Source organism: Anopheles merus, chromosome 2R, assembly GCF_017562075.2.
Source record: "Anopheles merus strain MAF chromosome 2R, AmerM5.1, whole genome shotgun sequence".
Classification (NCBI taxonomy): Eukaryota; Metazoa; Arthropoda; class Insecta; order Diptera; family Culicidae; genus Anopheles; species Anopheles merus.
Window position 1 is genome coordinate 52,034,521 of NC_054082.1, and position 24,819 is coordinate 52,059,339.

General features: G+C 42.8%; 4 protein-coding genes across 7 annotated transcripts in view; 2 read left to right on the forward strand and 2 right to left on the reverse strand.

Moving 5' to 3' along the window:
* Positions 1-3,823, reverse strand: part of LOC121590569 (Kv channel-interacting protein 4-like) — a 59,626-nt gene extending 55,803 nt beyond the window's left edge. For 2 of the 3 annotated variants that reach the window (XM_041910351.1, XM_041910355.1), the window contains exon 1: positions 3,667-3,823. The gene's annotated coding sequence lies outside the window, so the exon portion shown is untranslated. Of the gene's footprint in view, positions 1-3,515; positions 3,636-3,666 lie in introns of those variants that run through there. The other variant, XM_041910352.1, reaches the window with a different exon arrangement.
* Positions 3,824-4,103: 280 nt separating this feature from the next.
* On the reverse strand, positions 4,104-5,833 carry LOC121588846 (zinc finger protein 160-like). Its single transcript, XM_041907273.1, has 2 exons — positions 5,430-5,833; positions 4,104-5,366 (listed from the first exon to the last, which is right to left on the reverse strand). The coding sequence occupies exons 1-2, from the start codon at positions 5,681-5,683 to the stop codon at positions 4,145-4,147; spliced, it is 1,476 nt and encodes a 491-aa protein (XP_041763207.1). The 5' UTR covers positions 5,684-5,833; the 3' UTR covers positions 4,104-4,144.
* Positions 5,834-7,192: 1,359 nt separating this feature from the next.
* On the forward strand, positions 7,193-9,610 carry LOC121588847 (zinc finger protein 37-like). 2 transcript variants are annotated; one of them, XM_041907274.1, is made up of 2 exons: positions 7,193-7,523; positions 7,588-9,610. In XM_041907274.1, the coding sequence occupies exons 1-2, from the start codon at positions 7,371-7,373 to the stop codon at positions 8,662-8,664; spliced, it is 1,230 nt and encodes a 409-aa protein (XP_041763208.1). In that variant the 5' UTR covers positions 7,193-7,370; the 3' UTR covers positions 8,665-9,610. The 2 variants fall into 2 exon arrangements, with proteins under 2 accessions (XP_041763208.1, XP_041763209.1); XM_041907275.1 differs by having other exon boundaries at positions 7,600-9,610.
* A 766-nt stretch (positions 9,611-10,376) lies between these two features.
* On the forward strand, positions 10,377-20,862 carry LOC121588845 (cryptochrome-1-like). Its single transcript, XM_041907271.1, has 5 exons — positions 10,377-12,540; positions 12,644-13,095; positions 17,615-17,866; positions 17,952-18,849; positions 18,933-20,862. The coding sequence occupies exons 2-5, from the start codon at positions 12,653-12,655 to the stop codon at positions 20,505-20,507; spliced, it is 3,168 nt and encodes a 1,055-aa protein (XP_041763205.1). The 5' UTR covers positions 10,377-12,540; positions 12,644-12,652; the 3' UTR covers positions 20,508-20,862.
* Positions 20,863-24,819: the final 3,957 nt, after the last annotated feature.

The following is a 24,819-nucleotide window of genomic DNA, read 5'->3' on the forward strand; positions in this document are numbered from 1 at the left end:
AATCGATACAGATGAGCGTAGGCTAAGAACAGATGGACACGGGTTATGACAGTCAACTGATTCAACAAACACAGTAGTCAATCCGAATGAACTCCACATCCCTCCTACTAGAGACGGTTTGGAGAACTCTCTGTCCGGAAGTTGTGCCGAGTTGAGGTAAATCATTTTACAATACGGCCTGTATCGTCTCACCCACCAACGAATGTCTGTTTTCAGTTGCAATCATGTGCCTGTGTGCTCGAGATCCTATCTACTCAGACCTCTCGGGGCAGTTGAAACACATTGCTTGTGATTAATTTTCCAAGAAAATAGAAATAAACAACATCACAACATTGGTGTAAATCCAGAAAATTTAACACTGCGATCGAGTGCCGTGATAGAGATCATCACTTTCGAATTGATTTGCTAGCAAGAGTAACAGTAACAAATCTTGGATTTTTCTTAATTGCAAGGGTGCATAAGATTCGGATTCAAAAGGGAAAAAGAAATATGAGTCTTAAAAAGCCACACCAAATTACAAGCTTTAGAAAAACCACAACCATGGACGAGTAGCTCAGAGACTATCCAAGGTTCTCTCGGTTCTATAATACGGTGCTCCCTAGCTACCTCATTTTGAACCATTTTGATGTTGTAACTACCTCTTTTTGAGAAAAAACTTTAAAATGTATATACTGACCCCGTATTATCTCTTCAATAACCGATGCTTTAAGTCATATTGAATCACACCGTGCATAAGTAATTCCACCATTTGAATATCCATTAAACTTGAATGAGAGAATCGAACCCGTCCGGCTTTGTAGCAACTAGCGTGTCTGTAGAATAGACCACCAGCTCGCTCTAAAAGCAATCATGATTGAATAAAACAAGCAATCGTTATATATTGCCATTTCCCATCCCTTCCGGTTTCGGATGTTTCTCAACAACAATTTTTACGTTTCTCAAAACAATCACCAAATGATTAATGCACACGGAAATTTAGCAAACATCCTTTCGCAAATTGGCATTGAAAATTGGCACAATGTTTGCCAGATCCGAGATATAGTTCTGTTTGCTGTTTCGCATGTTTCCCACAGCAAGACCAACCTTGTCGGGAAGTTCTGTGCGCCGTACGCCGTGGTACAGGTTTGTGTAGTAGTATCGAGCCGCACTGCCACTGCCAGCGAGTTCTACAAATCAATTTACCCGCTGACACTGACACTACTCTAAACAACCGTTCCGTTCGAACCGATGCTGGCAGTGCCATGTGGCCAAAACGCACAGCAGCAGCAGCAGCAGCTACTGAAATGCACAAGAAGAAGCTTCTCCCCTCCCAGAGACTCCGCTCGCTCGAAACCTCCAGGACGGCCGAGCCCGTTCCTTCGTACCAACCTCCCTCCACTCGAGGTGATATATTTGAGATACGGCCAAATTAAAGAAGAACAAGCTGAAGAAAGAAAAAAAAACCCGGCAAAATAACCAAAGCATCGAAGTGGTCCTTAACTCGCGCGCGGGCGGGTCGGTCGTGGGGGCAAGACTATTAATGGCCAGCGTCCACGATTCGTGCGCCCGGTTTTCGCACCGAACATTCCGGCGTAATTAATGGGCCTGACAAATATTGCAACTTTGCCAAGCAATCTGCATTTCGTCGACAGATGGCAGCGCAAGAAGATGGTCGTGCCTGACGGATGCTCTGCTCGTGTAACGGAACCAGGCTAGTGGATAGGGCGTGTGTGTGTCTGTGTGTGACTCTCCGCACAGAATGATTCGATTGAAACGGACAGCATCGATCGCGTACAGGCGTTTGGCGCATACTATCGATTTTTTCTTCTTCTGATGCCTTAAAGTAATCGGAAATGGTACACATGCCGACTATTTGCGATTAGTCGCTTACGAATGTTTGATGGATAGGTTCGATTTGTTCGAACGCTTGTTCTTGACAGCGAACACGCAATGACGATCAATTGAATGCTGTGATTTCACTTTAGAGTCGGAATGCTACAAAGTCCGGGGTACGGGATAGTAAATTTGAATTAATCCTTTTCAACTTTAAACGCGTAACAATCTTACCATTTTGGTGTTTAGGACTCTTCTTTATACTTCGCAACATACAAACGGTGAAGACGAATAACACCGCGAAGGTGTGGACAAGTGAGCTCAAGGTCACGCATTTGTGTTTCCGTCATCACTGTTTTCCCCCCATTGAGCCCGCGGCCAACAACCTGGCAAGGGGTAACATAATTCATTGCTCAGGGACGCAGCGGGAGAAGTGCTGTCTAATATTATAAAACACACAGCTTAAGCAGCGTTCAGCAAACCCCATTTCAGTGAACCTGTTTTGGAAATTTGCGCCAGCTTGTTGCTCGGTCATGGTCGGTGGGGAATATGTTCTACCGGCAATCTTCCGCCCAATGTCACCGTCCTGCAGGAAGCAGCTACGTCAACGGTGCTAATGTGCCGCACGGCGGGTATCGTAAATATCCACCCAAGACATCGGCATCGCAAGCTCACATCACATGTCACCGACACTTAAGGGAATAATCGTAAGAGCGGCAAACAAAAATCTACGCCATTTCAAATTCCCATGTGCCAATAAAATTATTTTTATGACACAGAAGAAAGCATATTGTTAACGATTTAGAGAAAATTTCTCAACCAAAAAGAATAGTTCCCATGAACAAATTGTGTAAGAAATTGAATGTCCAAGATCTTGTTCTAATTACAGTTACAGGAAGCTTCGAATATCAACGCAGTAAACAACGCCGGATAGCGGAACGATCGAGAAAGATCTATCGCTTAATCCTCTTCAAAAGGGACCATTAACTGCCTGCCGCACATCTGTGCCGCGCGGTCGGTCGGTCTCTGAACCTTCCTCCGATTTAGAAATATAAAGTTCACAAAATTTTCAATACGCTATAAATACATCAACTAACCTCTTGCCAGTCCCCCCCTTTTGCTTGACCTCCCACAAAAACTGCCATCGGTGCAGGAGAAAAATCTCAACAACCAACAGCCAACAGTTCGCCCGTTGGACAGTTGGAGGTCGTGTGGTACGGTGCGCGCACGCTGGGAACCACCACCAACTTTGTGGTTCGGTCCCGTGCTGAGCGTCGGTTGATGGTGAGCATGATTATTGCTACCATTTTATACATTTTTTTATCAACCAGGTTATGTTTGCCTTTTTCCGGTTCGAATCTGATTCTGCTTCCTTCGATCACACTCTGCCCGCCACAGGCCGTCATGAGTTGATTTTTCACACCTCAAATTAGATTCCGCCACGCCGTCGGAACCGATACGGCGAACGATCATCGGATCGCTGCCCAGCTTACGCATACACTCTGTTTCAGACATCATAAGTTATGACGAATTATACCCGATCGGCGGTCTGCGTGTACGCGAACGCATTCCGATCGTTTTTGAGTCGTGTTTTTAAAACCACTAAACCGCGTGAAGATCGCAACTTGTAGTAAATAATGATAACGTCACACATCCGTCATGCTGCTTGATCCCGTGTATTACTACAACATGCTACAACTGACCGCACGTGCCGTACAGTGTGGAGTGATTGGTATCCTAAACCAAATAGCCTCCCTCGGAACGGAGAGCAAACTGAAGTAGAACAATCACTAGAGAGTACGCGCGATCGTCGCGAGAAAACCGTGTGTACTACCACTTGCTGTCAAGGCTTACCGATCGGACGGCTTGCACGACCGGCGCACGGTGCAATGCAAACGCTCTAAAATCCCGGCCTATACTGACAACACACCATGTGCGTACACAGATTCACCGACGGAAGCGTTGCGAGTGAGTGTCCATCGTGGACAGGGCCAGTAATCTTCTAGCGCACGGTACACCTACTACTGCCGTAAATGCCGGGCCGAGCATCGGCGAGCGCTCACACGCAACGTAGTAGATTATTTGGTTTCCGTGAGATCAGTCCTCGTTTCGTTAGATTCCGCACCCTGCGCCACGCGGGTCTTGCTTAACCATAGTCATGGGCTAAATTTACACAACTCTCACGTTTTAACAAGCAGCTCCCTTGGAAGCAGCATTTTCTCTCTCTTTCTCTCTCTCTCCATAGTTTACGGTTTTCTCTCACAAAGCTATTGAGACGATCTGGTAAGATATTTGTCTAATGAGTGAAGTATAAAAGTTATGTTTATTACTTTCAGGTATCATGCAATTCCGTCTCCAGTTCGACGCTCTCGATGCCTTCCATCTTGCCGTGCTCAACCCTCTGATGGCCCAACATTTCCCACCGTTGGAAGAAACGCTCCGGACAATCGCTACACGCAAATGGACGCTCCTTGGTGTGCTCTTTCCGTATGTGCACCTGCAGCTTGTAGTTCCGGCCGTACGTTTTGCTGCAGTAGCCACACTTGAAGGGATGTACATTTTCGTGCCGCAACTCGTGCACACGCCGATCACCGTACGTAGTAAATCCCTTCCCACAAATCCTACACTTCTTCGTACGTTCGCCCGTGTGCACGGTTTGATGATCGCGCAGGTGGCTACGGCACTTAAAACGCATCTCACACTCGCCACAACCGTACGGTCGCTCGTCGGAGTGGGTCATCTGGTGGCTTAGCAGGTCCGACTGGCGCAGAAACTTTTTCGCGCACGTGCTGCATTGGTACTTCTTTTCGCCGTGTATCTGCCGGTGCGACAGCATCGTACTGCTGGTGTAGAACCCTTTCTGACACACGTCGCACACGTACTTACGGTCGCGCGTGTGTGCACTGTTGGTGTGGCCGTGTAGAGCACTGCGACTGCAGAAGCTAGCGCCGCAGGTTTGGCAGCCATACTTTTTCTTGCGATACGGTGCGGCCTGGTGCTTGGATAGGGCAGCATGGCTGATGAAGCGTTTGTAGCAAACGTTGCACTCGTAGGGCCGAAGGTTGGTGAGGATTCGTTCGTTTTCGTGCACTTGGGCGGTGTGTTGCTTCAGCTCGTCAGCGGAAGGGAACTGCACACCAGGACAGCCGCAGCACTCAACAACGAACTCAGTGGCTTGAACCGTACTTTCTACCGTGTTGTCCACGGAGGATTCATGAGTTTCCTGTGTGCTTTCGATGCGTTCTATTATTGCATCCTGTGAATCATCGTCTTCACATTCATTAAGCACTTCTAATTCACCAAATTCAACATCCTCTACAACATCATAAAGCTCGTAGTACGATTCATGGTCAGTTGTCTGCTCTATGATACTTTTCCCATCTTCTACATCCAGTTGTTCTACCAAAATTTCCGTTTCAGAACATAAATCTTCTTCGTATATATCTGCATGATCTTTGATAACTAGCTGGCATTCCTCTTTTGTTCTGTCTTCCGAACAGTCCGCTTCTTGAACACTTTGGCGCTCGGTGTCTTGCGTGGTTTGGAAATGTTCTCTGTGAACAGAAAGGCAATGAATAAATGGTAAGAATTATTTACGATATACTAAAACAACATACCCCTCGCTATCCTCCGTGGGAAGAAGAGCCCGCAGCTGTACGTCTGACTTTAAACATTTTTTCCGAAAGTTGTTACACATTACAATAAAATCGGAACACTCCTGGCAGACACAATCAGGCAAACCGTCACCTCGGGAAACTCTTATACCGGTTAGCGAATGAAACATTTCATCAAGAGTCACCTGGTTGATTTTCTTAAAAATCGAACAATATTCATCTGCTTCCTTCTGCAAACAAGCACGACACGTTTTCATTGTAAAACCGATATATTGAACGACCAGTATCAAAATTCAATTCGTTGCTTTGCAGTACGCAGCGCGGTTTGTTTTGATTGGGATTGTTTACACCGTTTGACAGTTCACGCGTTCGCCATAGTAGAAGACTCCCTTTCCATAGTTGTCAGATTCAGCGGATGTTGCTGAATGACTTAGGCTGCGCTCTAGAACGAATGAACAGCAACACACGTCCATTGTGTTTAGCGCCTGATGAAGTCAACTATGCTTAGTCGTATCTTGTCGTGGCTGTAGCGATTATACTTTATTGCTTAAAACAATTAACGACCATGGATTAAAGAAAGAAAATATATTGCAGTCTGAGCAGTTAAAATATCGCTATCGATCGAAGAATTGCCATATGTTCATTACAATTTATCTTTTTATAATTTCCATATGTTCGTATTTATTCGCATTTTTCCAAAAATACCTCATGTTACAGAACTGTTTTGATCTATTAATTGCCATTTCTATTCTGTATTCTGGCTTTTTTTAATATAATTTTCACCCCCTGAACCGATCATCCAAACGGCAGGCTAGCTAAAGTTTTGTAACTCTAGCAATACGACTCTCATCCTCTCGTGCCCACCCAATCTGGTTTCGTTTAAAAACTCCTTCTTAAGCAGTACATCATGGACACCGTTTTGGCGTAGCAGGTACAGCAACATTATAACGTTTGTATCGTACAGAATATTGTTTGTCAATAAATTGTCATGATACAGCTTTAGGACAGTCAAATTTAATTGATAATACACATCGCTTTTCAATGCTTCTTCATACCGCCCCATTAATGTTGCGCTGCTAATCAACATTTTCAAGGCGTGCAGTTGTGCTTTGAGCAGCTCTTCGTTGTCAGGTTCATTCAATTTCTCCTGCAATTTGTCTACGCAATTCTTAAAATCTTTCGCGTTATAGTGATTTGCAAGCGTAACAATGTTCATTTCATTGGATTGATGGCTTGGTGCGTTGATTTCTCCTGTGATGTACATTGTCTTCTTTAAAGACTGGAATGCATGATTTGCGGTACTGGCTGGGACCAGTTTACAAACGCCATTCAACATTTCCTTAAATGTTTCCTTCGAGTAATACATTCTGTAAAACTCCTGTATGATGCCCAAACACAGCACACCTTGGTTCGATAGCAGTATTCTTCTTGCGGTCACTTGCACAGGATCTTCCAGCGTAAGTTGCTCGAAAAATGTCCACTTTTGCGTGGAATTTTCCGCCGAGCTCCAGTTCATCTTCAGCAGCTCCTCCAGCGTGGTGTAGTTACAGGTGACTGTACGGCAGATGTGTAGCGCTGTTTTCAACACTTGTGCTAAAAACATCGTTTTCTCTGTTTCTTTCATCACCAACGGCTGCATAAGAGCTTCCACTATAGAGTTAATATCCGCTGCTAGAAATACTACATCTTCGAAATTGTAATTACTCAAGTTTTCCACTAAATAGATGGACGAGAGATCCATGTTTACAAACACACAGTTTTTCAATCGCGTTTGACAGCTGATTTGCAACATCCAGAAACGTCAAGTTTGTTTGTTTACCTTTTGCAGACGAACAAATCGCTTCGTAAAAACTCAATGCAAATAACCGAACCAGTGCAATTAATTTTTGTCATTAAACGTCTACTAACAATGCTACCAATTCAAGTTCGAAAAGTTATCTGAAAATGAACATTGCCATGTTAGAAACTATCATAAACAGTGCATCTGCGTCGGTTTGTAGGCTATGCCTCAGTTACGACGCTTCTGAATACGTTTCCCTTGATGCAAATGAATCTGACTCACTCGTGGCAATTATCAACAAATGTACCGGAATAAAGGTAGATTTAGTATTTAAAAAAAACAACCATTCACTTAAAAATAATAATTGCAATTTCACTCTAGGTTCGTGGAAAGATAAACAACATCGCAAACAAAATATGCAACGATTGCCGGAATGTTGTGGTCAAATTTAACCAACTGCGAGAAAGGTGTCTGGCGTCGGATAAAATTCTGCTCGATCTATGTAGGAAAAGGAATAGATTAACACCCAAGTTGTTATCCAGCATGCCGTCCTTAGCAAAGGGATACTATGGCGAGCACGAACAGCAAGAAACATTCACACCAACAGAAACAAATGCCAATATTATTATCGTTCAATCAACGAGCACCGAAGCGATCGTTCCCGAAACAGATGAAATGCTTAGCACAGATTCACACAAGCAAGTAGACCTTGGACCCAAGGACAATCGAGAGGTTGATGCACCAACACTGGTATGCTGTGGTTGTAATCCTTCACCAGAGTTCAACACCACAGCAGAACTAACAGTCCACTGTGATAACCATCACAAAAAGTACCGTGTCTCAGATGGTTCAATTCGACCCTTCGAATGCAACATTTGTTTTGAACGGTTTTTAACACCATCGCTGCTGAAACACCATCAAACACGTCCCTACCGGAAACGGGTACACATTTGCAGGTCCTGTGGGTCGGCTTATTTCACGAACTCTGCCTTGAACCGGCACGAAAAGGTGTGCACTGTAGTTGATAAGAACTATACCTGCGAAGAGTGCGGCAAACGGTTCCGCCAAATCATTACGCTGAAGAACCACCGCAAACTGCATCAAGCGGAAAAAATATTCGCATGTCCCGTGTGTGGCAAAACGTTTAAGCAAAAGTTTGAAATCACCATCCACATGGTAACACACACCGGGGAACAGCCTTATCCTTGTGATCAGTGTCCGGCTAGGTTCAAGCGGAAACAAGCACTGAAAAATCACCAAAATCGCCATCAGAATCCGCGTCCATTCAAATGTGAATCATGCGATGAATGGTTCGGTAATCCAACGGCTCGCAAATTTCATCGACTTACTGTACACGAAGGGCTTGATCCGTTCCGATGCGACCAGTGCGGTGTGAGCTATGGGCGCAGATTACGACTTACGCAGCACATGAAGAAAGTACACGGAGAAGTGGGCTAACAAAAACATTCATTTTATGAGAGATAATTCTAAGTTAACATAAACATGTTTTGTGGATCTTGATATTGAGTAGATTTAGTACAATCATAGGACCACATTTCATTAGCTGATGAAGTAATAGGTTTATTTTCTTTATAATGTACAACGTGGACATTTTTATCGCAATTTTAACTATATCTTATTCCTTTCCTGGTAGGGTTTTCAGGGTTCCTAGTAGTTTTAAGTTTTGTTTTGTTAAAATGTTCTCCAAAAGTCATATGAATTGATGCTAGATGGCGAACTGCTGGTGCTGATATTAATTAATCAAACAGTTGTAGATAGCCAAGTGGCAAATAGTGTTTTAAGTGCCATGGATAAAAAAGTGGCATATTTATACTAAAAAAAATCATAATAATTTAAATTATTTAGTGCATGTAATGTTTGGAATTATTAACAAAACCGTGTAAGTTAAAATTAAAAAAAAGAAGTTTTCTACCTTTTTTTGCCAATAAAAAAAACATAAAAATTGCTTTTTGAACCATCATCATCTATTTTAGGATTGATCTTCGATAAATCCTTTAAAGTTGTAAAACGCCTTTAAAAACATTACAATACATGGATAAACATGAAGCTGAATTAACTCTATGTTACCAGTCGAAATATTTTCCTGAATTTTCTAAAGCTATTCTTTGGCTTGAAGATAATTGGAAACCAAAGCTACTTTTTTACAAACATGCCAAGTATATATGTATGACTCCTGATTGCATTGAATAAAATTTCTAACTAACATACACAAACCAATAAATAAATTACAAAAGAAAACAATAAAAACTCTTTCCATTCTATGTCCGTATTATGGTTTAAGTTACGGAAAATAGGCAAAAAATTAACAATGCATGTGTCAATTAGCATTCATCGCCGAATTCGTTCAAGATCAATTAAAATCATTCCACCAATACAAAAATTCAACAAAAGAATTAATTTTCATTCATTTTTTACATGTATCGGCATTTTCATGTACCGATTGAAGCACCAGGCAGCAAACCAGACCCATTCAAACACGACAAACCATTGGGTGGTTTCTAAAGGATTACTTTTTGACTCTGCTCACGACTCCTACACGTAGCACGGCTCATCCTGTTATTCCCAGCATGCAAATTCCGAGCTTGCGTTACGACATCTTTTCAAAGCGGGGCGACCATTATCATTCGCAAGACGCCATTCAACGATGTTACTTATGTGCACGGGGGGTTTTACATTGTCCGCATCAATCGCAACAGGTCAAAAACATAGGCGCGCCAACACTTCGCTACGTTGCTGTAACGATTTGTAATGCATCTTTGCATTGACCGCGGCGCTCCAGTCGCTGTTGTTCTAGTTATGCCTGCGTTTGCGTTGGTGGCTCATCGCTCTAGACCACGATGTGCTATGGCACCGCTATGGCACCGAAGGGGCGGTGATATATGAGGAATTGTGGCAACGAGCAGCCCGGAGTGGTCGACATGTAGCGGTAGCTTGAAGAGAGAACGCTTCTCCCCTGGCCGTTTATATAAATACATAACGATCAGCAACTGTACCAAGTCACGTTGAATGCGTCGTGTCTGAGCCACAAACAACGCTTCCCATCATGCCCCCCCCAACCACCATGCTTACTCATGCTTCTATCTCCACCCTCGCATCGGCTTGCATGGGTCACATTCCCTCGGTGTGCATGCCGGATCCTGCTTCACGCCTTCTCCTGCCGGCCGCCTGGTCCAGGCTCTGGTACCTTTAGCGAGAGAGACACATTTCTCGGACACAGTTGCGACACTCTGCCGGATGCTCTCCCAGTGCAGTCCAGTACGGGCCGTTCAACAGTGCGGATGAACGTTACTCTGTGGTAGGCAACCCATGTACTACAGTTTCATTTAGTGAAAAAGTACATAAACTATATACAGTTACTTGTAAAGCGTTACTAAAAAGCATCTAAAATAAAAGTACTAAACTAAAGCAAACGCATTACTACGCTGTGAAATGTTTGTAAAGTCTGGTAAAGAGGATCCCGCTTCCTTCCCGTGACGATCGCCTCGATCGCATCGATCATTCTCGAATCCTTTCTTACATTCATATGAAGGAGCTTCCAGTCGCAGTCCAGCCGCCCGATAGAATTGGCGACGGAAGTCGACCGTGTCTCGTGTGTCGAGTGCATAGATTTCAATCTAATTATCCTTGGTGCGTTACTTACTGTGGGTGAATTTTCAAACATGACCGGGCAGCTCAAAACAGTCCACCGGTACGATGTGAATGTGTCTAGCGTGTTAAGCGTACATACTCTCGTCAATTAGTGGTGTGTAAAATTTTCAAAACAATAAAGAATCCACATCCAGCTTTATGGTTACATTTTGTGAAAAATAGAGCAAAGTGTCAATGAACATGGTGTGTTTCGTGTTTACGATCTTCTTTTAACACTGAAACAGTTAGGATGAAAATGTAGCTTTACAAAGTGATCGTTTGTATGCGCAGCAAGAGTGACAAACTATGTATCAGTTGTTGCGAATCGTGTACCACATTTCAGCACATTAACATATCAAAAATTCAGTGCGTACCAAAAATCAATACAAAAAAATCTCTTTCAGTGTACCGTGAATCACTCCAGAAATTGTTCCTTGAAAATGTTTTAAACACTGATTAGGAACAACCACTATGTAAGGGTGGCGGAACTGAGAGGAACACACATACAGTGAATTCCCCTTGTAACGGTTGCGTAATCCGAGAACAACCCCGTGAAAGCCATCGTCGGCCATTGAAAGTGTGCGCCGGAACGTTTTCCACCCTCCGAAGCCATATCAGTTCCATGTTCTCTTGTACACGGTTTACGCTCCGTGTTTTGTGCTTAACGCTCTCCAGCAGCTCACCAGCGCTCAGTGTGACGCCTTGCTGTTACTACTATCGTGTCCCGCCGACGTGAGTTAGTAGGCAAACGGTTCCGGAACGGTGTAGCGTAGCAAAAAACATCCCTTGCACAGTTTGGTCGTTTGTCGATGTTTGTGTGCAGCAGTGCGGTGTAGTGTGATCGATGATGATGGCGATGGTGTGTTGCTTACAAGCCGGATTAAGCTTTTGAATGTGTTAAAAGTTCGTACCTTATGCATGAAGTGTGTGATATGTGTGTGTGCATTAAAACGGTAACCCGTTTCTAAAGTTCTCATTGGCGAGTGCTTCAGTGTGTCGATCGCGTACTGCCATGTGATCAAGGCGAATATGATGATGATGGTGGAAATGATTGTGCTTTAAATGCGTGCACGAGCAAAACACAAACACAAACAACACAGTACAGCGGTGAGGAATTCGACTTGTAGTGCAATGTCAGCTAAAATGCAGGTTATGAAATCAGTGTAATCGTAGCATTTATTTCAAACATTGTTCGAACAGTAATACACAACTTTTCTTTGAAAGCTTTTGCAAGTACTGCAAAATAAATTCACCATCAGCAAGGTGTTTAAAAAATGCTACGTTTCAGACAACTGTGCATCGTGAAATCTGTGGATCTGTGAAATCTAACCTAGTGTAACAAACGGTTAGCACGGTTTCCTGTAAACACATTCTAGTACATTAACGCATTTAACAGTTGGTTTATGTTTGCATTATTATTTCGATACAGTGAATAAAACAGCCCATAAAAGTTTCTACGAAAGGAAAATAAAGGTGAATGCTAAAACACTTATTACAATAGGAGTGAAGTGATTTGTAAGTAGAAATATTAAAACTCATAGCATAGATTTGTGAATTAGTGAATGTTCCTGTACAACATGGTAACAAAACGATACCCTACCTAAACGATTCTCTTCGATTTTTGTGTGATTGCACATTCATCTGTGTAAACTGTTCCATTAATAAACAAAGTGTATTTACTATTAGGTAAGGAATGATGCCTAATACTCTCAAAAATCTCCACCTAAAAGAGAGAAAATTTAATCCAAATCTAAAGCTTTCAAACTTATTGTCTAATACCTGTTGGTAGATCTACAAAATGACGAAAAAAACGTCAACCATTGGCCATTTTTCGGCCAGCACTTCCGGCACGGTCGGACAGACGGGTGGAATGAGCAGCTTTGGCACGGGAACCAGTGGAATGGAGAGCTCAGACAAGCAGCCTCTATCGTCGTCCGGGCAGCAGGCTCACCAGCATCACGAGCATCCGTCCGGCATCGGCGGTAAAAGCTCCGAGCAGCAGCGCCCGCACCAGCATCAGTCCCAGCATCACCAGCATCATCACCACCATTCGCACCATGTGCAGCAATCGGTAGGGAAAATGCGGGACAAACACACCGTGCACTGGTTTCGCAAAGGATTGCGCCTGCACGATAATCCGGCCCTGCGCGAAGGGCTCCGTGGGGCGCGAACGTTTCGGTGTGTTTTCATCATCGATCCCTGGTTCGCGGGCAGCTCCAACGTGGGCATTAATAAGTGGAGGTAAGCTACCCATCGTACTGTTTCGCTAGTTGTGCTTTTTATTATTATTGAACGACACACGCCTGTTGCAAAATGTGAGCGTACCGGTATCAGAACATTGGCAGCAAACAAGCAAACGACGGCCATGTGCAAACGTGCATTGTCACTTCCCGTGTCATCGAAAACCATTATGCAATGGTTCGATTTTACGTACGTTAGCAAATGATGATCCTCATCGCCGTCATTATCATCGCCAACGCCATTCGTCATTGAGCGTGTAGAGCGAGAGCAGGGCAGCACGACGACAACAGTTTGATGCATACGCGTACGAACTAAACACACATGCAACCGACTGCACACACAACCACATGGAAAGTAACAAGCAACCAGAGATGGCGGGGGGGGGGGGGTGGAGGTAGAATTAACCCTGAAAATGCACTTTGTACGAATGCACCAAATCAAACGCTCTGTGTACACACAACCACATAGAGAAGCGAATTATTTGTGTTAGTATATTTGTGTCCGAGAATTGCATACACCGCAAAGTATCGCCAAGTGTGCAACATGCACCCCGGGTGTTGCAGCTCCACTAATGCATACGCTTGTGCATCGGTAGCTTATCAGCTGCTCGGCTTTACTCTGCCGACTTGTTGTTGAACGAATACGTTCGCTCTGATAAACATACACACCTCGCCATTTGCGTTGGTGGCCTCGAGTGTTTAATGATGCTATCGCCTTCAACTGCATTTTCAACACACACACAGAGGATTTGCAAGTGCAACAGCGAATGTAATTGTGTTGCTGTTAGATGCACTATTTACTTTCCATTCAAAACCGTTTCTGTACCTTTAGTATTGCACTTTGAACTTTACTTATTATATCACTTGCCCAGAGCTGCGGTGCAAAATGCAACTAAGTGTTCAACAAAAAAAAATCAAGATCGAAAAAACGTTTAAATTCATGTTTTGAATATCTTTTGCGTCCCATATTTTATTCAAATACATATTGATGCTTGATTATTATATTATTGCACAAGAGTCAAGGGTAATAAAATGAGATGATTTAGTAATTTCAAATAGTAGTTGTTTGAGGATGAGTTTAACGTGTCGAATTATTTGGGAGTGACTCGGAAGATTTAGGGGTTTACAGTGTTTTCCACGATTTATTGTACGATTCCCATAGTTTTTTTTTGCTCGTCTCACGATTTATTCATCGTGTACCATAGATTTTTGGTTCGTTTCCATATCTTATTGGTATCGTCCGATTGGATATCAATACAATTGAACCAAAAAATTCTGAGAAACACTCAAAAAATCGTGGGAACACACCAAGAAATATGAAAAGCAATCAAAACATTATGGGAACCAACCAATAAATCGTGCGACACCCTGTATGTAAATAAGGACAAATATATAAAGCTTCACTTGATAAAATAAATAAATAAAACAAATAAAACCCCATTTACAACACAAAACTATAGAATTTCGTTACAGTTACATAAATCACCGTAACATTGAGCTTTCCCTTGAACCAACTTCCTGGAATCAATGATTTTTCGGCAATCTGTTGCATAACATGTCGTTATAATTTCGCGACCGGAAAAGCAATTCAATAATCACCCGATCCCGATCGGTTACGCCAATCCTGACAAAAACCGACGATAGGAGACGCAGATATGGCGTTGACAATAATCAGGTGACAACAGGACAGGCTGGCTGCGGCAGCAGCGGTTTCCTTCGATTACACAAAATCAGCCCTTCCCGTGTCCAGCTGCGCCTCCCTGTCGAAACGGCTGCCAACTGCGAACTTGGTCATGTATCGCGAAAATTCGCCATCCATCTCACCCAACGGCTACGGGCCCAGCGTTTTCATCGCGTATATCTTCTTGACGATTCTGCAACCAACCACCCTTACTTAGAGGCAGAGTAGAGTACACTCTCTCTTCCTCTCTTCGTCACCGTACACCAGCGTGGAGACCCCCCTTTGACAAACAATCACGTGGCAGACAATGTGAAGCGCAACTACGCTCGTACCTAAACGTTACGTAGCATTTACTTCCACGCAAACCTGCCCTGCCGGCCCACGATCCGCACACTACCTCAGCCCTCCGCTCCATCGCCCACCGTACGGAGCACGGAGGGGTGAGATGTTGAAAGTGCGTTGATGTGGCTGGATTTGTGTGTCACCTGTACTTGTTGTGTAGCTCTCCTTTTCCTCCCTCACACTCAGCATTTCTGCCCCGCAAGAACATAGGCCGGGGAAAGGAAGCAAAAACAAAAAAACATGACCAAATGTGATACTGACAACACCTCTTTCAGGCAAACGACATTCTACTCTTTGTTGGGAAGTTTGTTTAAAGTGCACAATAGTGCTGTAACTTTTACGTCGCAATTGCGATACATATCGTTATCCACTTTTGAAACTCAAATCTCAAATCTTACATAAACTTTCGAACACTTTGTATTTTATACTATGAAACTAAATGCTTGAGTTTTGAGTCCTGCTCCGCACGCAACGTCTTTTAGCTGATGGTTGTTTCGCAGACATTATTTACCTATTGCAATATGAACCGAGTTAAGTAACAGTTGAGACAAAATTGGTGTTTTTTTGTGTGAGAAAAAGGCCTTACAACCTTTTGCTTCAACAACTGGCACCTATCCATCGTGGTACTGCTAGGTAAATCGGGCTTCCACCACGTAAGCTAAGACATTGGCAATAAACACGTACCGCTGTTTGAAATCTTTTGAAAACCAAACAAAAAAAGTAGAGCTAACAAACAAACGTGAAGGAATGTGGTCCATATTCTGATAATAATGATGAAAAAGCAGTTTGCTACAGTACATAGAACGTAAAACTGCATTTTAAACACTATCATTAACCTTAAAGTTGCATTGTTTGGGATTAAGTCATAAAGTGTTACTTATAAGATGTTTTGGGTCAGTTCCGTCACAATACATCTACATGATTTTCCACAGATCTACGGGGCCCGTGACAGGTGAAATGTGGGGCAAAATAGAAAACTATTGCAAGGAAATTAATATCTTCAATACTTGTTTATATTTGTTTCATGCACAGTTTATTAGTTGTTATTGATTATCTCCTTCTAAAACAGACATGTCAAACATACGTCCCACGAAGAACTTAGGCAGTTAGTTCGATTAACGAAGAATGACGTAAGTTTGATTGGTGTTCGGCATGTAGCATGAGTTTTTATAGTTGTTTAGAGGCGGCACCCTAAAGTCGGCCTAATATCTTCACCCATTTCCTGACATGGGACCACTTTTACCGCTTCATTCATTAGGGTATTTTTAATTATGCTTCTACAACAATATATTGGTCTATATTTAAAATTTTCGAAAAAAAAACAAATACTTAAAAAAATGTGAATTTTACGAAGTCTCGGATAGTCTCTCAAACAAAATGGCCAAACAGCTTACCAGCTTACCAAACCAGCTGCTTTGCTAAGTACGATTTTTCACTGTTTTCTCATTTCTATATAATCAGAGATGTATGGTGACGAATTTGATATGCATGGATTTGTTAGAGGCTAAGAAAAAATGAAGATTAGATTCTAGGTTCAATAATAAGTCTTTAATGATTTTCGCGATCAAAAGCACCATGTAGTGTAGTGGGTAAAGAAGGAACAAAGAATTGACATAAAAAAACTAAAAAATATTAATATTTTTTTTGGATAACAAAATGATTGAAGAAACATGCACATACCCTTTTAATCATTAATTATTTTAAAAATTTAAAACAATTAAAATCAATCTCCACAACCACCACATCCTTCCTGACTGTTGAGTAAATTTTTTGTTTAAATTTTTTTTTTAAATGTTGTTAAAACTGGAATACCCCCACCCGTTTAACTACGGCCCACAGGAATATGTGTATCTAACTGTAAACCGGCCCGTATGAGCTACTGAGTTACCCGTATGAGAAATTAATTTGACATCACTATTCTAAAGGTCCACAGTAGTGATGGGTAAAGTTGGCAAAAAGTAAAAAGTTCACGCACAAAGTAAAAGACAAAAAAACATAACGAAATGAAATGCCTGGTCACAAGCACATTGCACCCGACGGCTCCTGTAGACTCCGACCAACTCCGAATCTGGTCGACTCCGATCGACTCTGGACGACTCCCAATAACTCCGACTCCGGTTGACCCCAAATCCGGCCAACTCCAAAAGATTCCAAAGGACTCCGGACAACTCCAAGTCCGAATGACTCCGGACGACTCTGGATGACTGCGACTCCGGGCGAAAATACTGGTTCAGGTTTTGCCGGAGTAGGAGTCGGACTAAAAATAGCCGGAGTCGGATCGCAGTCGTGAGTGCGCACATCACTAGTCCACAGACTTAGCGATATTTAGAGCGTTGAATACCAAATAAAACGATATATTATTTACCAACTTTTTGCAGCGATAGACGATCAATAGACAAATAGAATTTGGAAAGAAATACTCAATTATATCAACTATCTCAATTATTTTCTCTCTCTCTCTCCCCCTCGTTTTCTCTTTTCTTTATTCTTCATATAGATTCCTTCTTCAATGCTTGGACGATTTGGATCGAAACCTAAGAAAGCTTAATTCGCGGCTGTTTGTGATACGAGGTCAACCGGCAGACGCGTTGCCAAAGCTGTTCAAAGAATGGGGCACAACCTGCTTGACGTTCGAGGAAGACCCCGAACCATTCGGCCGCGTGCGGGACCACAACATCTCGGAAATGTGCAAAGAGCTTGGAATCGAGGTCATTTCCGCTGCATCTCACACACTCTACAATTTAGAAAGGTTTGGCATGGCAATGCTTTTGCACACTCTTTTAACCACAGCCCACAATGCTAACGATGCGCACTTTCTGGCTGACTGTTTTTAGAATCATCGAAAAAAACGGAGGCCGCGCACCGCTAACCTACCACCAGTTTCAAGCCATTATCGCCTCAATGGATGCGCCACCGCAGCCGGAAGCAGCCATCACGCTAGACGTGATCGGGAACGCCAACACGCCCCAGTACGACGATCACGACGACAAGTACGGTGTGCCGACGCTGGAGGAGCTCGGTTTTGAGACGGAAGCCCTTAGGCCACCGGTTTGGATTGGCGGCGAAACGGAAGCGCTCGCCCGTCTCGAACGGCACCTCGAACGGAAAGCGTGGGTCGCCTCGTTCGGCCGACCCAAGATGACGCCGCAGTCTCTGCTCGCTAGTCAAACGGGTCTGTCGCCCTACCTGCGCTTCGGGTGTCTCAGTACGCGCCTGTTCTACTATCAGCTAACCGATCTGTACAAAAAGATCAAGAAAGCGTGCCCCCCACTGTCGCTGCACGGGCAACTGCTGTGGCGGGAGTTTTTCTACTGTGCCGCGACGAAAAATCCCACCTTCGACAAGATGGCCGGCAATCCGATCTGCGTGCAGATTCCGTGGGACCGTAACGCGGAAGCGCTGGCCAAGTGGGCGAGCGGGCAGACCGGCTTCCCGTGGATCGATGCGATCATGACGCAGCTGCGGGAGGAGGGTTGGATCCACCATCTGGCGCGGCATGCCGTGGCCTGCTTCCTGACCCGTGGCGACCTCTGGATATCGTGGGAGGAGGGCATGAAAGTGTTCGAGGAGCTACTGCTCGATGCGGACTGGTCGGTCAATGCGGGCATGTGGATGTGGTTGTCATGTTCATCGTTTTTCCAGCAGTTCTTCCATTGCTACTGCCCGGTCAAGTTTGGTCGCAAGGCGGACCCGAACGGTGATTACATCCGGCGATATTTGCCGGTATTAAAGGTAAGGCATTTATTGCACGAGCAAGAAAACTAATGCAACACATAAAACGGCATTACTCATAACGTCACGCTTTATTTTTGCAGAACTTCCCTACCCGCTTCATCCACGAGCCCTGGAATGCTTCCGAGAGTGTGCAGCGGGCGGCCAAGTGTCTCATTGGCAAGGACTATCCGCTGCCGATGGTAAACCATGCGATTGCTTCCCGCGCCAACATGGAACGCATCAAGCAGGTGTACCAACATCTTGCCAAATACCGCACACCGAACGGCGGGTGCTACGAGGGCGACTGTACCGAAAAGGGCGGCTCCGCCATCGCGGGAGTCATGACGGCGGCCAAGGTGCAGCACATGAACACGAGCAGCATGAACGACAGCCCCAGCCCAACTACTATCCTGACGAGTGTAAACAGCTCGGGAAACTACATGTGCCGCAGTAATCCGCCCGCACAAAGCGACCACAACGGGAAGGTTATCACGTACCATCAGCTGCTTAGCGGCCCGGAACCAAGATCAGCGCTCGGTGGCAATGGCAGTGGTGGGGATCGAGGCAATGCTGGTGCGCCTGACGACACCAAACACGGCGATGGTACCGATGGTAGCAATCATCTCATGGCCGGGAAAGAGTCGATCTCCCAGCACCAGCAATCACAGCTGCAGCATTCGCACCAAGCACAGAGCATGGATCAGCAGTCGCAGGAAAATAGCAACAGCGTGGCAAACAGTGAACAACGGTACGGGACACTGCCCGTCGCCGAGTACGCGGCAATCAAACCGGACAGTCTCAGTACGCTGATACGGGCCGGCAATCTGACATCCGCTGGGACGCGCTTCTCCAACCTGCAGGATCAGCTCAGCAACAGCCTGATGTCGCTGGAGTGTGATGCGCTGGCGACCAAGCTCAAGCCCAACAACTACGAGTACGAGCGGAACCAGAATATTTACAACAGCCAGTTCAAGGTAGAGTACAGTGACAACTTCAACTCGGGTTACGGTTTGCGCAATGCCGTGTTCTACGGTGGCAAGCGGGAGGACGAGAACGAAGACACCAAAGCGGACAACATGAACAACAACCACAGCGATCAGCTCGCGGGCGACAACAGTGCCGACGAGCGGGCAGTGCCCAATGACGCAGACGACAATGATGAATCCACCATGACCACACTCCAGGCCACGGATGCACATTCGGCGCCACATGCACTGCTTTTTGCGGCCAACAAATCAAAAATCAAACAGGAATCACTGGTGCAGCAGTCCTCGCGTATGTTTCTCGAACCACCGAAGCACCACGCCAGCCGGGGAGCCAAACCACATCGCTCCCGGTGCGAGGCGGCAGAAGCACGTTCGCACCTCGCAGATTCGCAGGTTAAAAAGGAACAGCAGATGACCTCGCAAGCGCTGCCACCACACTCCATGCACACCGATTGTGATTATGAACCAGAAAGTCATAAGCTGTTGGCCGAAAACTATCGTCAGCAGCATCAGCAGCAGCAGCAACAGCAGCAGCAGCAGCAACACGAACACGAACACGAACAACAGCAGCAGCAGAATTCAATGTTAGCAACCCAACAAAGGCTGGAAGCGTCACAGATGGATCAAGGAACTGACCAACCAATGCAGGAGTCACCTTGCAACGAAGAAAAGATTGGTGCGGGGGATTAGTCTGCATTAGAATCGGCCACGTTTGGTGCAAATAACACGTTTATGATGTGGCGTTTTAGGTTTCGTCGTTCATTGATGACCCTGCCTCTCAGCCTATCTAACATCAATTCCATGTATTACGAATGAATTTCGCAAATATTTTCTTACAAAACAAAGCTATTCTGCTTTTGAGAACACACTTGAATAAAATGTAATAGTATACAATAGAACATTTAGACTCTTTAGCGTTTGGTGTTGTTTTTAAGTGAACCATAACAAAAATTGCAGGTGTGATGTATAGTTTACCAGATGGGGTAAATCACAACGACAAACTACAGGCGGTCCCCGAGATACACGGTACCTCTTATACGCGGATTCGGAGATACGCGGTTTTCTAAATTTGACAATTCTTTGAGCAAATTGTACTGATTTGACACATCAAATGTAAATTGCCAAATAATTTCCGTTTTGATCGAATGTTAAAAATAATTTCAAATTGTTTAAAACTGTTATATTCAGTCAGAACCATATCAAATAATTCATAAAGTGACTAAAACCGCCTCCTACTTTCAAAATTACACGAAAATTAGTGATATTTTAGCTGGAAATCACGAGATTCGACTTACGCAGAAATTCGAGTTACGCGGTAATTTGCGGCCGTTTTTGGTCCCTATTAGCCGTGTATCTCGGGGACCGCCTGTACTTTACATTTAACAGAAGGAACTTTGAAAACGAAACTGAGAAAACAGCTATGTCGGTTGAGTTTTCCTTCAATTTTTCAACCATTTTTACTCAATACATTTTATGTTTTTTAATACATCAAAGGCATAAGAATATTAACAAGTTTTATAAAATCCAAAAATAAGACAAACTTGTTAAAATCGTTCCAAGAAGCAGGTACCGTACAAATAATATAATTGTTGTGATGGCAGCCATTGTAATCGGCATATTACTATTCTGGAGAAACTTTTTTGTATGCTTTCTTTCCTAAACGTCAACACACCACAGCATGGGGAGAAAAAAACTGAGTTAGACTCTAGGATGGATCATACCAATGCAAAGTATAATACTTTCAGACATATTAGATCTTTTATTTAAAGAGTTTGCCTGATTACAAATCCTAACATCCTATTGGCTTTGGTAATTATAGAGTGGTAGTGGTCGCGAAAGTACAGTGATGAATCAAGGACCACACCAAGATCCCTGTCTGATGACAAACAAATCAAAATTTAAAGGGTTTTGTTTCCTGCTGAATGTAATTGCTTCATCATCGTATGCCAAACACTAAGAGCTGAATACGTTGTGCAAGCATATTGGTGAACACGATCTTTAAATATTAGAACAAGGAAATAACCTTGTCAAGCCCCGAATTGAATCAAAAATTGAAATCAACTTGTTAAGCCCCGAATAGACCGTGCTCCCGTACGTAAGACTGACTATCCTGCTTTGTATAATCAGTAAGCCACTGACAAGCAAGCCAAGTACAGATAGGCCTTGACCGACAACGGTTGTTATCCACCAAAGAGTAAGAAGAAGAAGAAGAATAATAATAATAAGAAGAATGTGAATTTATAAAATAGTGTGTATCGTCAACATCATGTTCATCTTGTTCAAATGTGATCAGCGGATCAACCATGCAGCGGGCTAAGATCCGAGTTGTCCATCGAGCTTTTGTCTCTCAAACAGTTTGTATACGATTCTATCAAATTTAGAGTATAAATATGATTAATCTATATCCTTAGTTAATAACATGGAAAAACTTATTACTTATTAAAAACTTATATGTTCATTCTTGCACATCATCATTAGTTTCCTTCCGAAAATTCAGGATAATAAGAACAAAAGTTATACCGTAAATGGATTATACCATCTATAACCCATAGCAGGATAATCAATACGATAGCTAAACAAATGCAAATCATGTGACTTTTTATTCTTTTGGGGACAACGACCACCACGCTGCCTATACAGATGTCGACGTGTTTGACGGTCATCTCTGCCTATACAATATTTCCGAGATTTATTAGTATTACACAATAGATGCATAGCCAATCCTTGCTACCTAGGGACGTCCAGTTGATAATCTATTCAGTCCAGCGTTGTAGAAGCGAATGGACCACTGGACGTCCCTAGGCAGAGCTTATGAAGTGATGATAATGCAAAAAAAAAATGAACGACTATGTTTAAGTATCGCTAAATAGCTTTCATATATGACTTATATGGTTGACCATAAATAATTTCAGATATTTAATTTCAGAGACTTGTTCTATTTGTTCCTGATTAACACAAATTGAGAGCGGCATTTGCCGTATTTTATTTGATATCCTCATGTATTTTATCTTCTTTACGTTTAAAGCCAATGTTTTATGCTTTAACCAGCCATCTAAGACATTTAAGCCGATGTTTAAAAGAGTTTCTACCTGCTTCACGTCACGCCTATCAATGAATAAAACTGTCTTTAATGTACAAACTGAATAAAATCAGCCCCAAGACACTTCCTTTCGGAACTCCAAGCGTGTTTTCCAGCGGATCTGATGCACTATTCATAAAGGATTTTGTGTGTGTTTTTCCCTCAAGATAATTTACGAACCAGTGTGCTTCAACTCCTTGCCAAATTCCACAGAAATTAAATAAAGTTTCCAGTAATTAGGGTCTTGATATAGTTTTAAATGCAGGTTTGAAATCTAAAAATACTACCAAAACATCGTGCTTTTGCTTTACAAAACTTTTCCATTTTGACAAGAGTAGATTTAGTGCCGTTTCACAGGAATGTACCTGTCAGTATCCAGATTGCTGGGGAACTAATAAATCATGTATGTTGAGAATGTTCATCAATTGATTTTAAACTACTAATATCATTTCGAAAATGTGAAGAATGTTAATTGCACGAAATTCATCAGCATTAACTGCCCCGGCCACTGCCACTTTTAGAATTGTAATAACTTTAGACACCTTCCATACCTTGGGAAACACGCCTGTTACTAATAATTAGTTTATTATGGATAATATTTTTCTGCTATCACGTGGAAACTGTATTTTGTTACTGTATTATTTATTTTTCCTTTAACTGGTGTATTTTTTAAATTGAAGCAAATATTTTTTGATCTTTTTTAGAGTTGTTTCGAAATTAAATATTTGAATTGGCTCTTCAGTATCTATTTACTCAGTTGTTTTAGAAACATCTGATATACAGGCGTCCCCCGAGTTACGACCCCCTCGAGTTACGACGATTCGCAGATACGACGATTTTGATTTTGACAGTTAAAAGTTGTCATTGACAAGAAATTGATGTATTTTTTTTTTTTGAATATCTGGGCTGATAACCGTTATACACACATTTCCAAAGATTCCACAACTACCCTATCTTGAATATCTATATTTTGTACGGTTTTTAAAATATAATTAATACATTATCGAACATTATTTTAAATAAAATACACGATATCATAAATTCCAACTCTTCAACTTCGGTTATAAACTTTATATTCATAGATATTCGACATACGACTTTTTCGACTTACGCCTTGCTTTGACCGCGCGGCCACATGAGGTGAAATATACAGCGAAATGAACTATTTGACAGGCGAAATATCTGTCAGATAACGCATCACAGCAACCAGGTGATGTGCAATGTAAATAAATAACGTGCACAAAATCGTAACTAATTCCATTCAAGAACTTCAATGTTAAATATTTCGTTAATTTTCATTCAACAATTCATCATTTCTTTCATTTTGGGAATGTTATGCTTAAGAAGATATCCTTTTAAAGTTACTTTCGAAAGCGGATGTTGTATCACCCGCAACCCTTTAGCAGCAGCTGTCAAATATTTCACCTGTCAAATAGTTCATTTCGCTGTATATTTCACCTCATGTGGCCGCGCGGTGAGACATTTTCTCTGTCCCAAATACAGTCGTATCTCGGGGGACACCTGTATTTAAATTAATTGTTTGTATGCTGTTGACGAAGAAATTATTAGGTTTTTTACGACCACAGTCTCATTAACATGAATTTGACCTAATTTTATAATTCTAGTTTTACTCCTAATATGGTTTTTTTTTTCGAGTCCTAGCATAGTTTTTAACACTTTCCACAACCTCTTTGAGTTTTTCTTGTTCATGTTTCTCTTTGTTTGTATTCTTGCCTTGCTATAAGAAGTTTAAAACAGGGTTTCTTACAATTTGTTGGTTGGTTCCCATCAATTTTTGGTCAGTTTTCATATTTTTTTGGTGCATTCCCACGATTTTTTGGCCGTTACCCATAATTTTTTGGTTCAATTGTATTGATATCCAATCGTACGATACCAATAAATTATGGAAACGAACCAAAAATC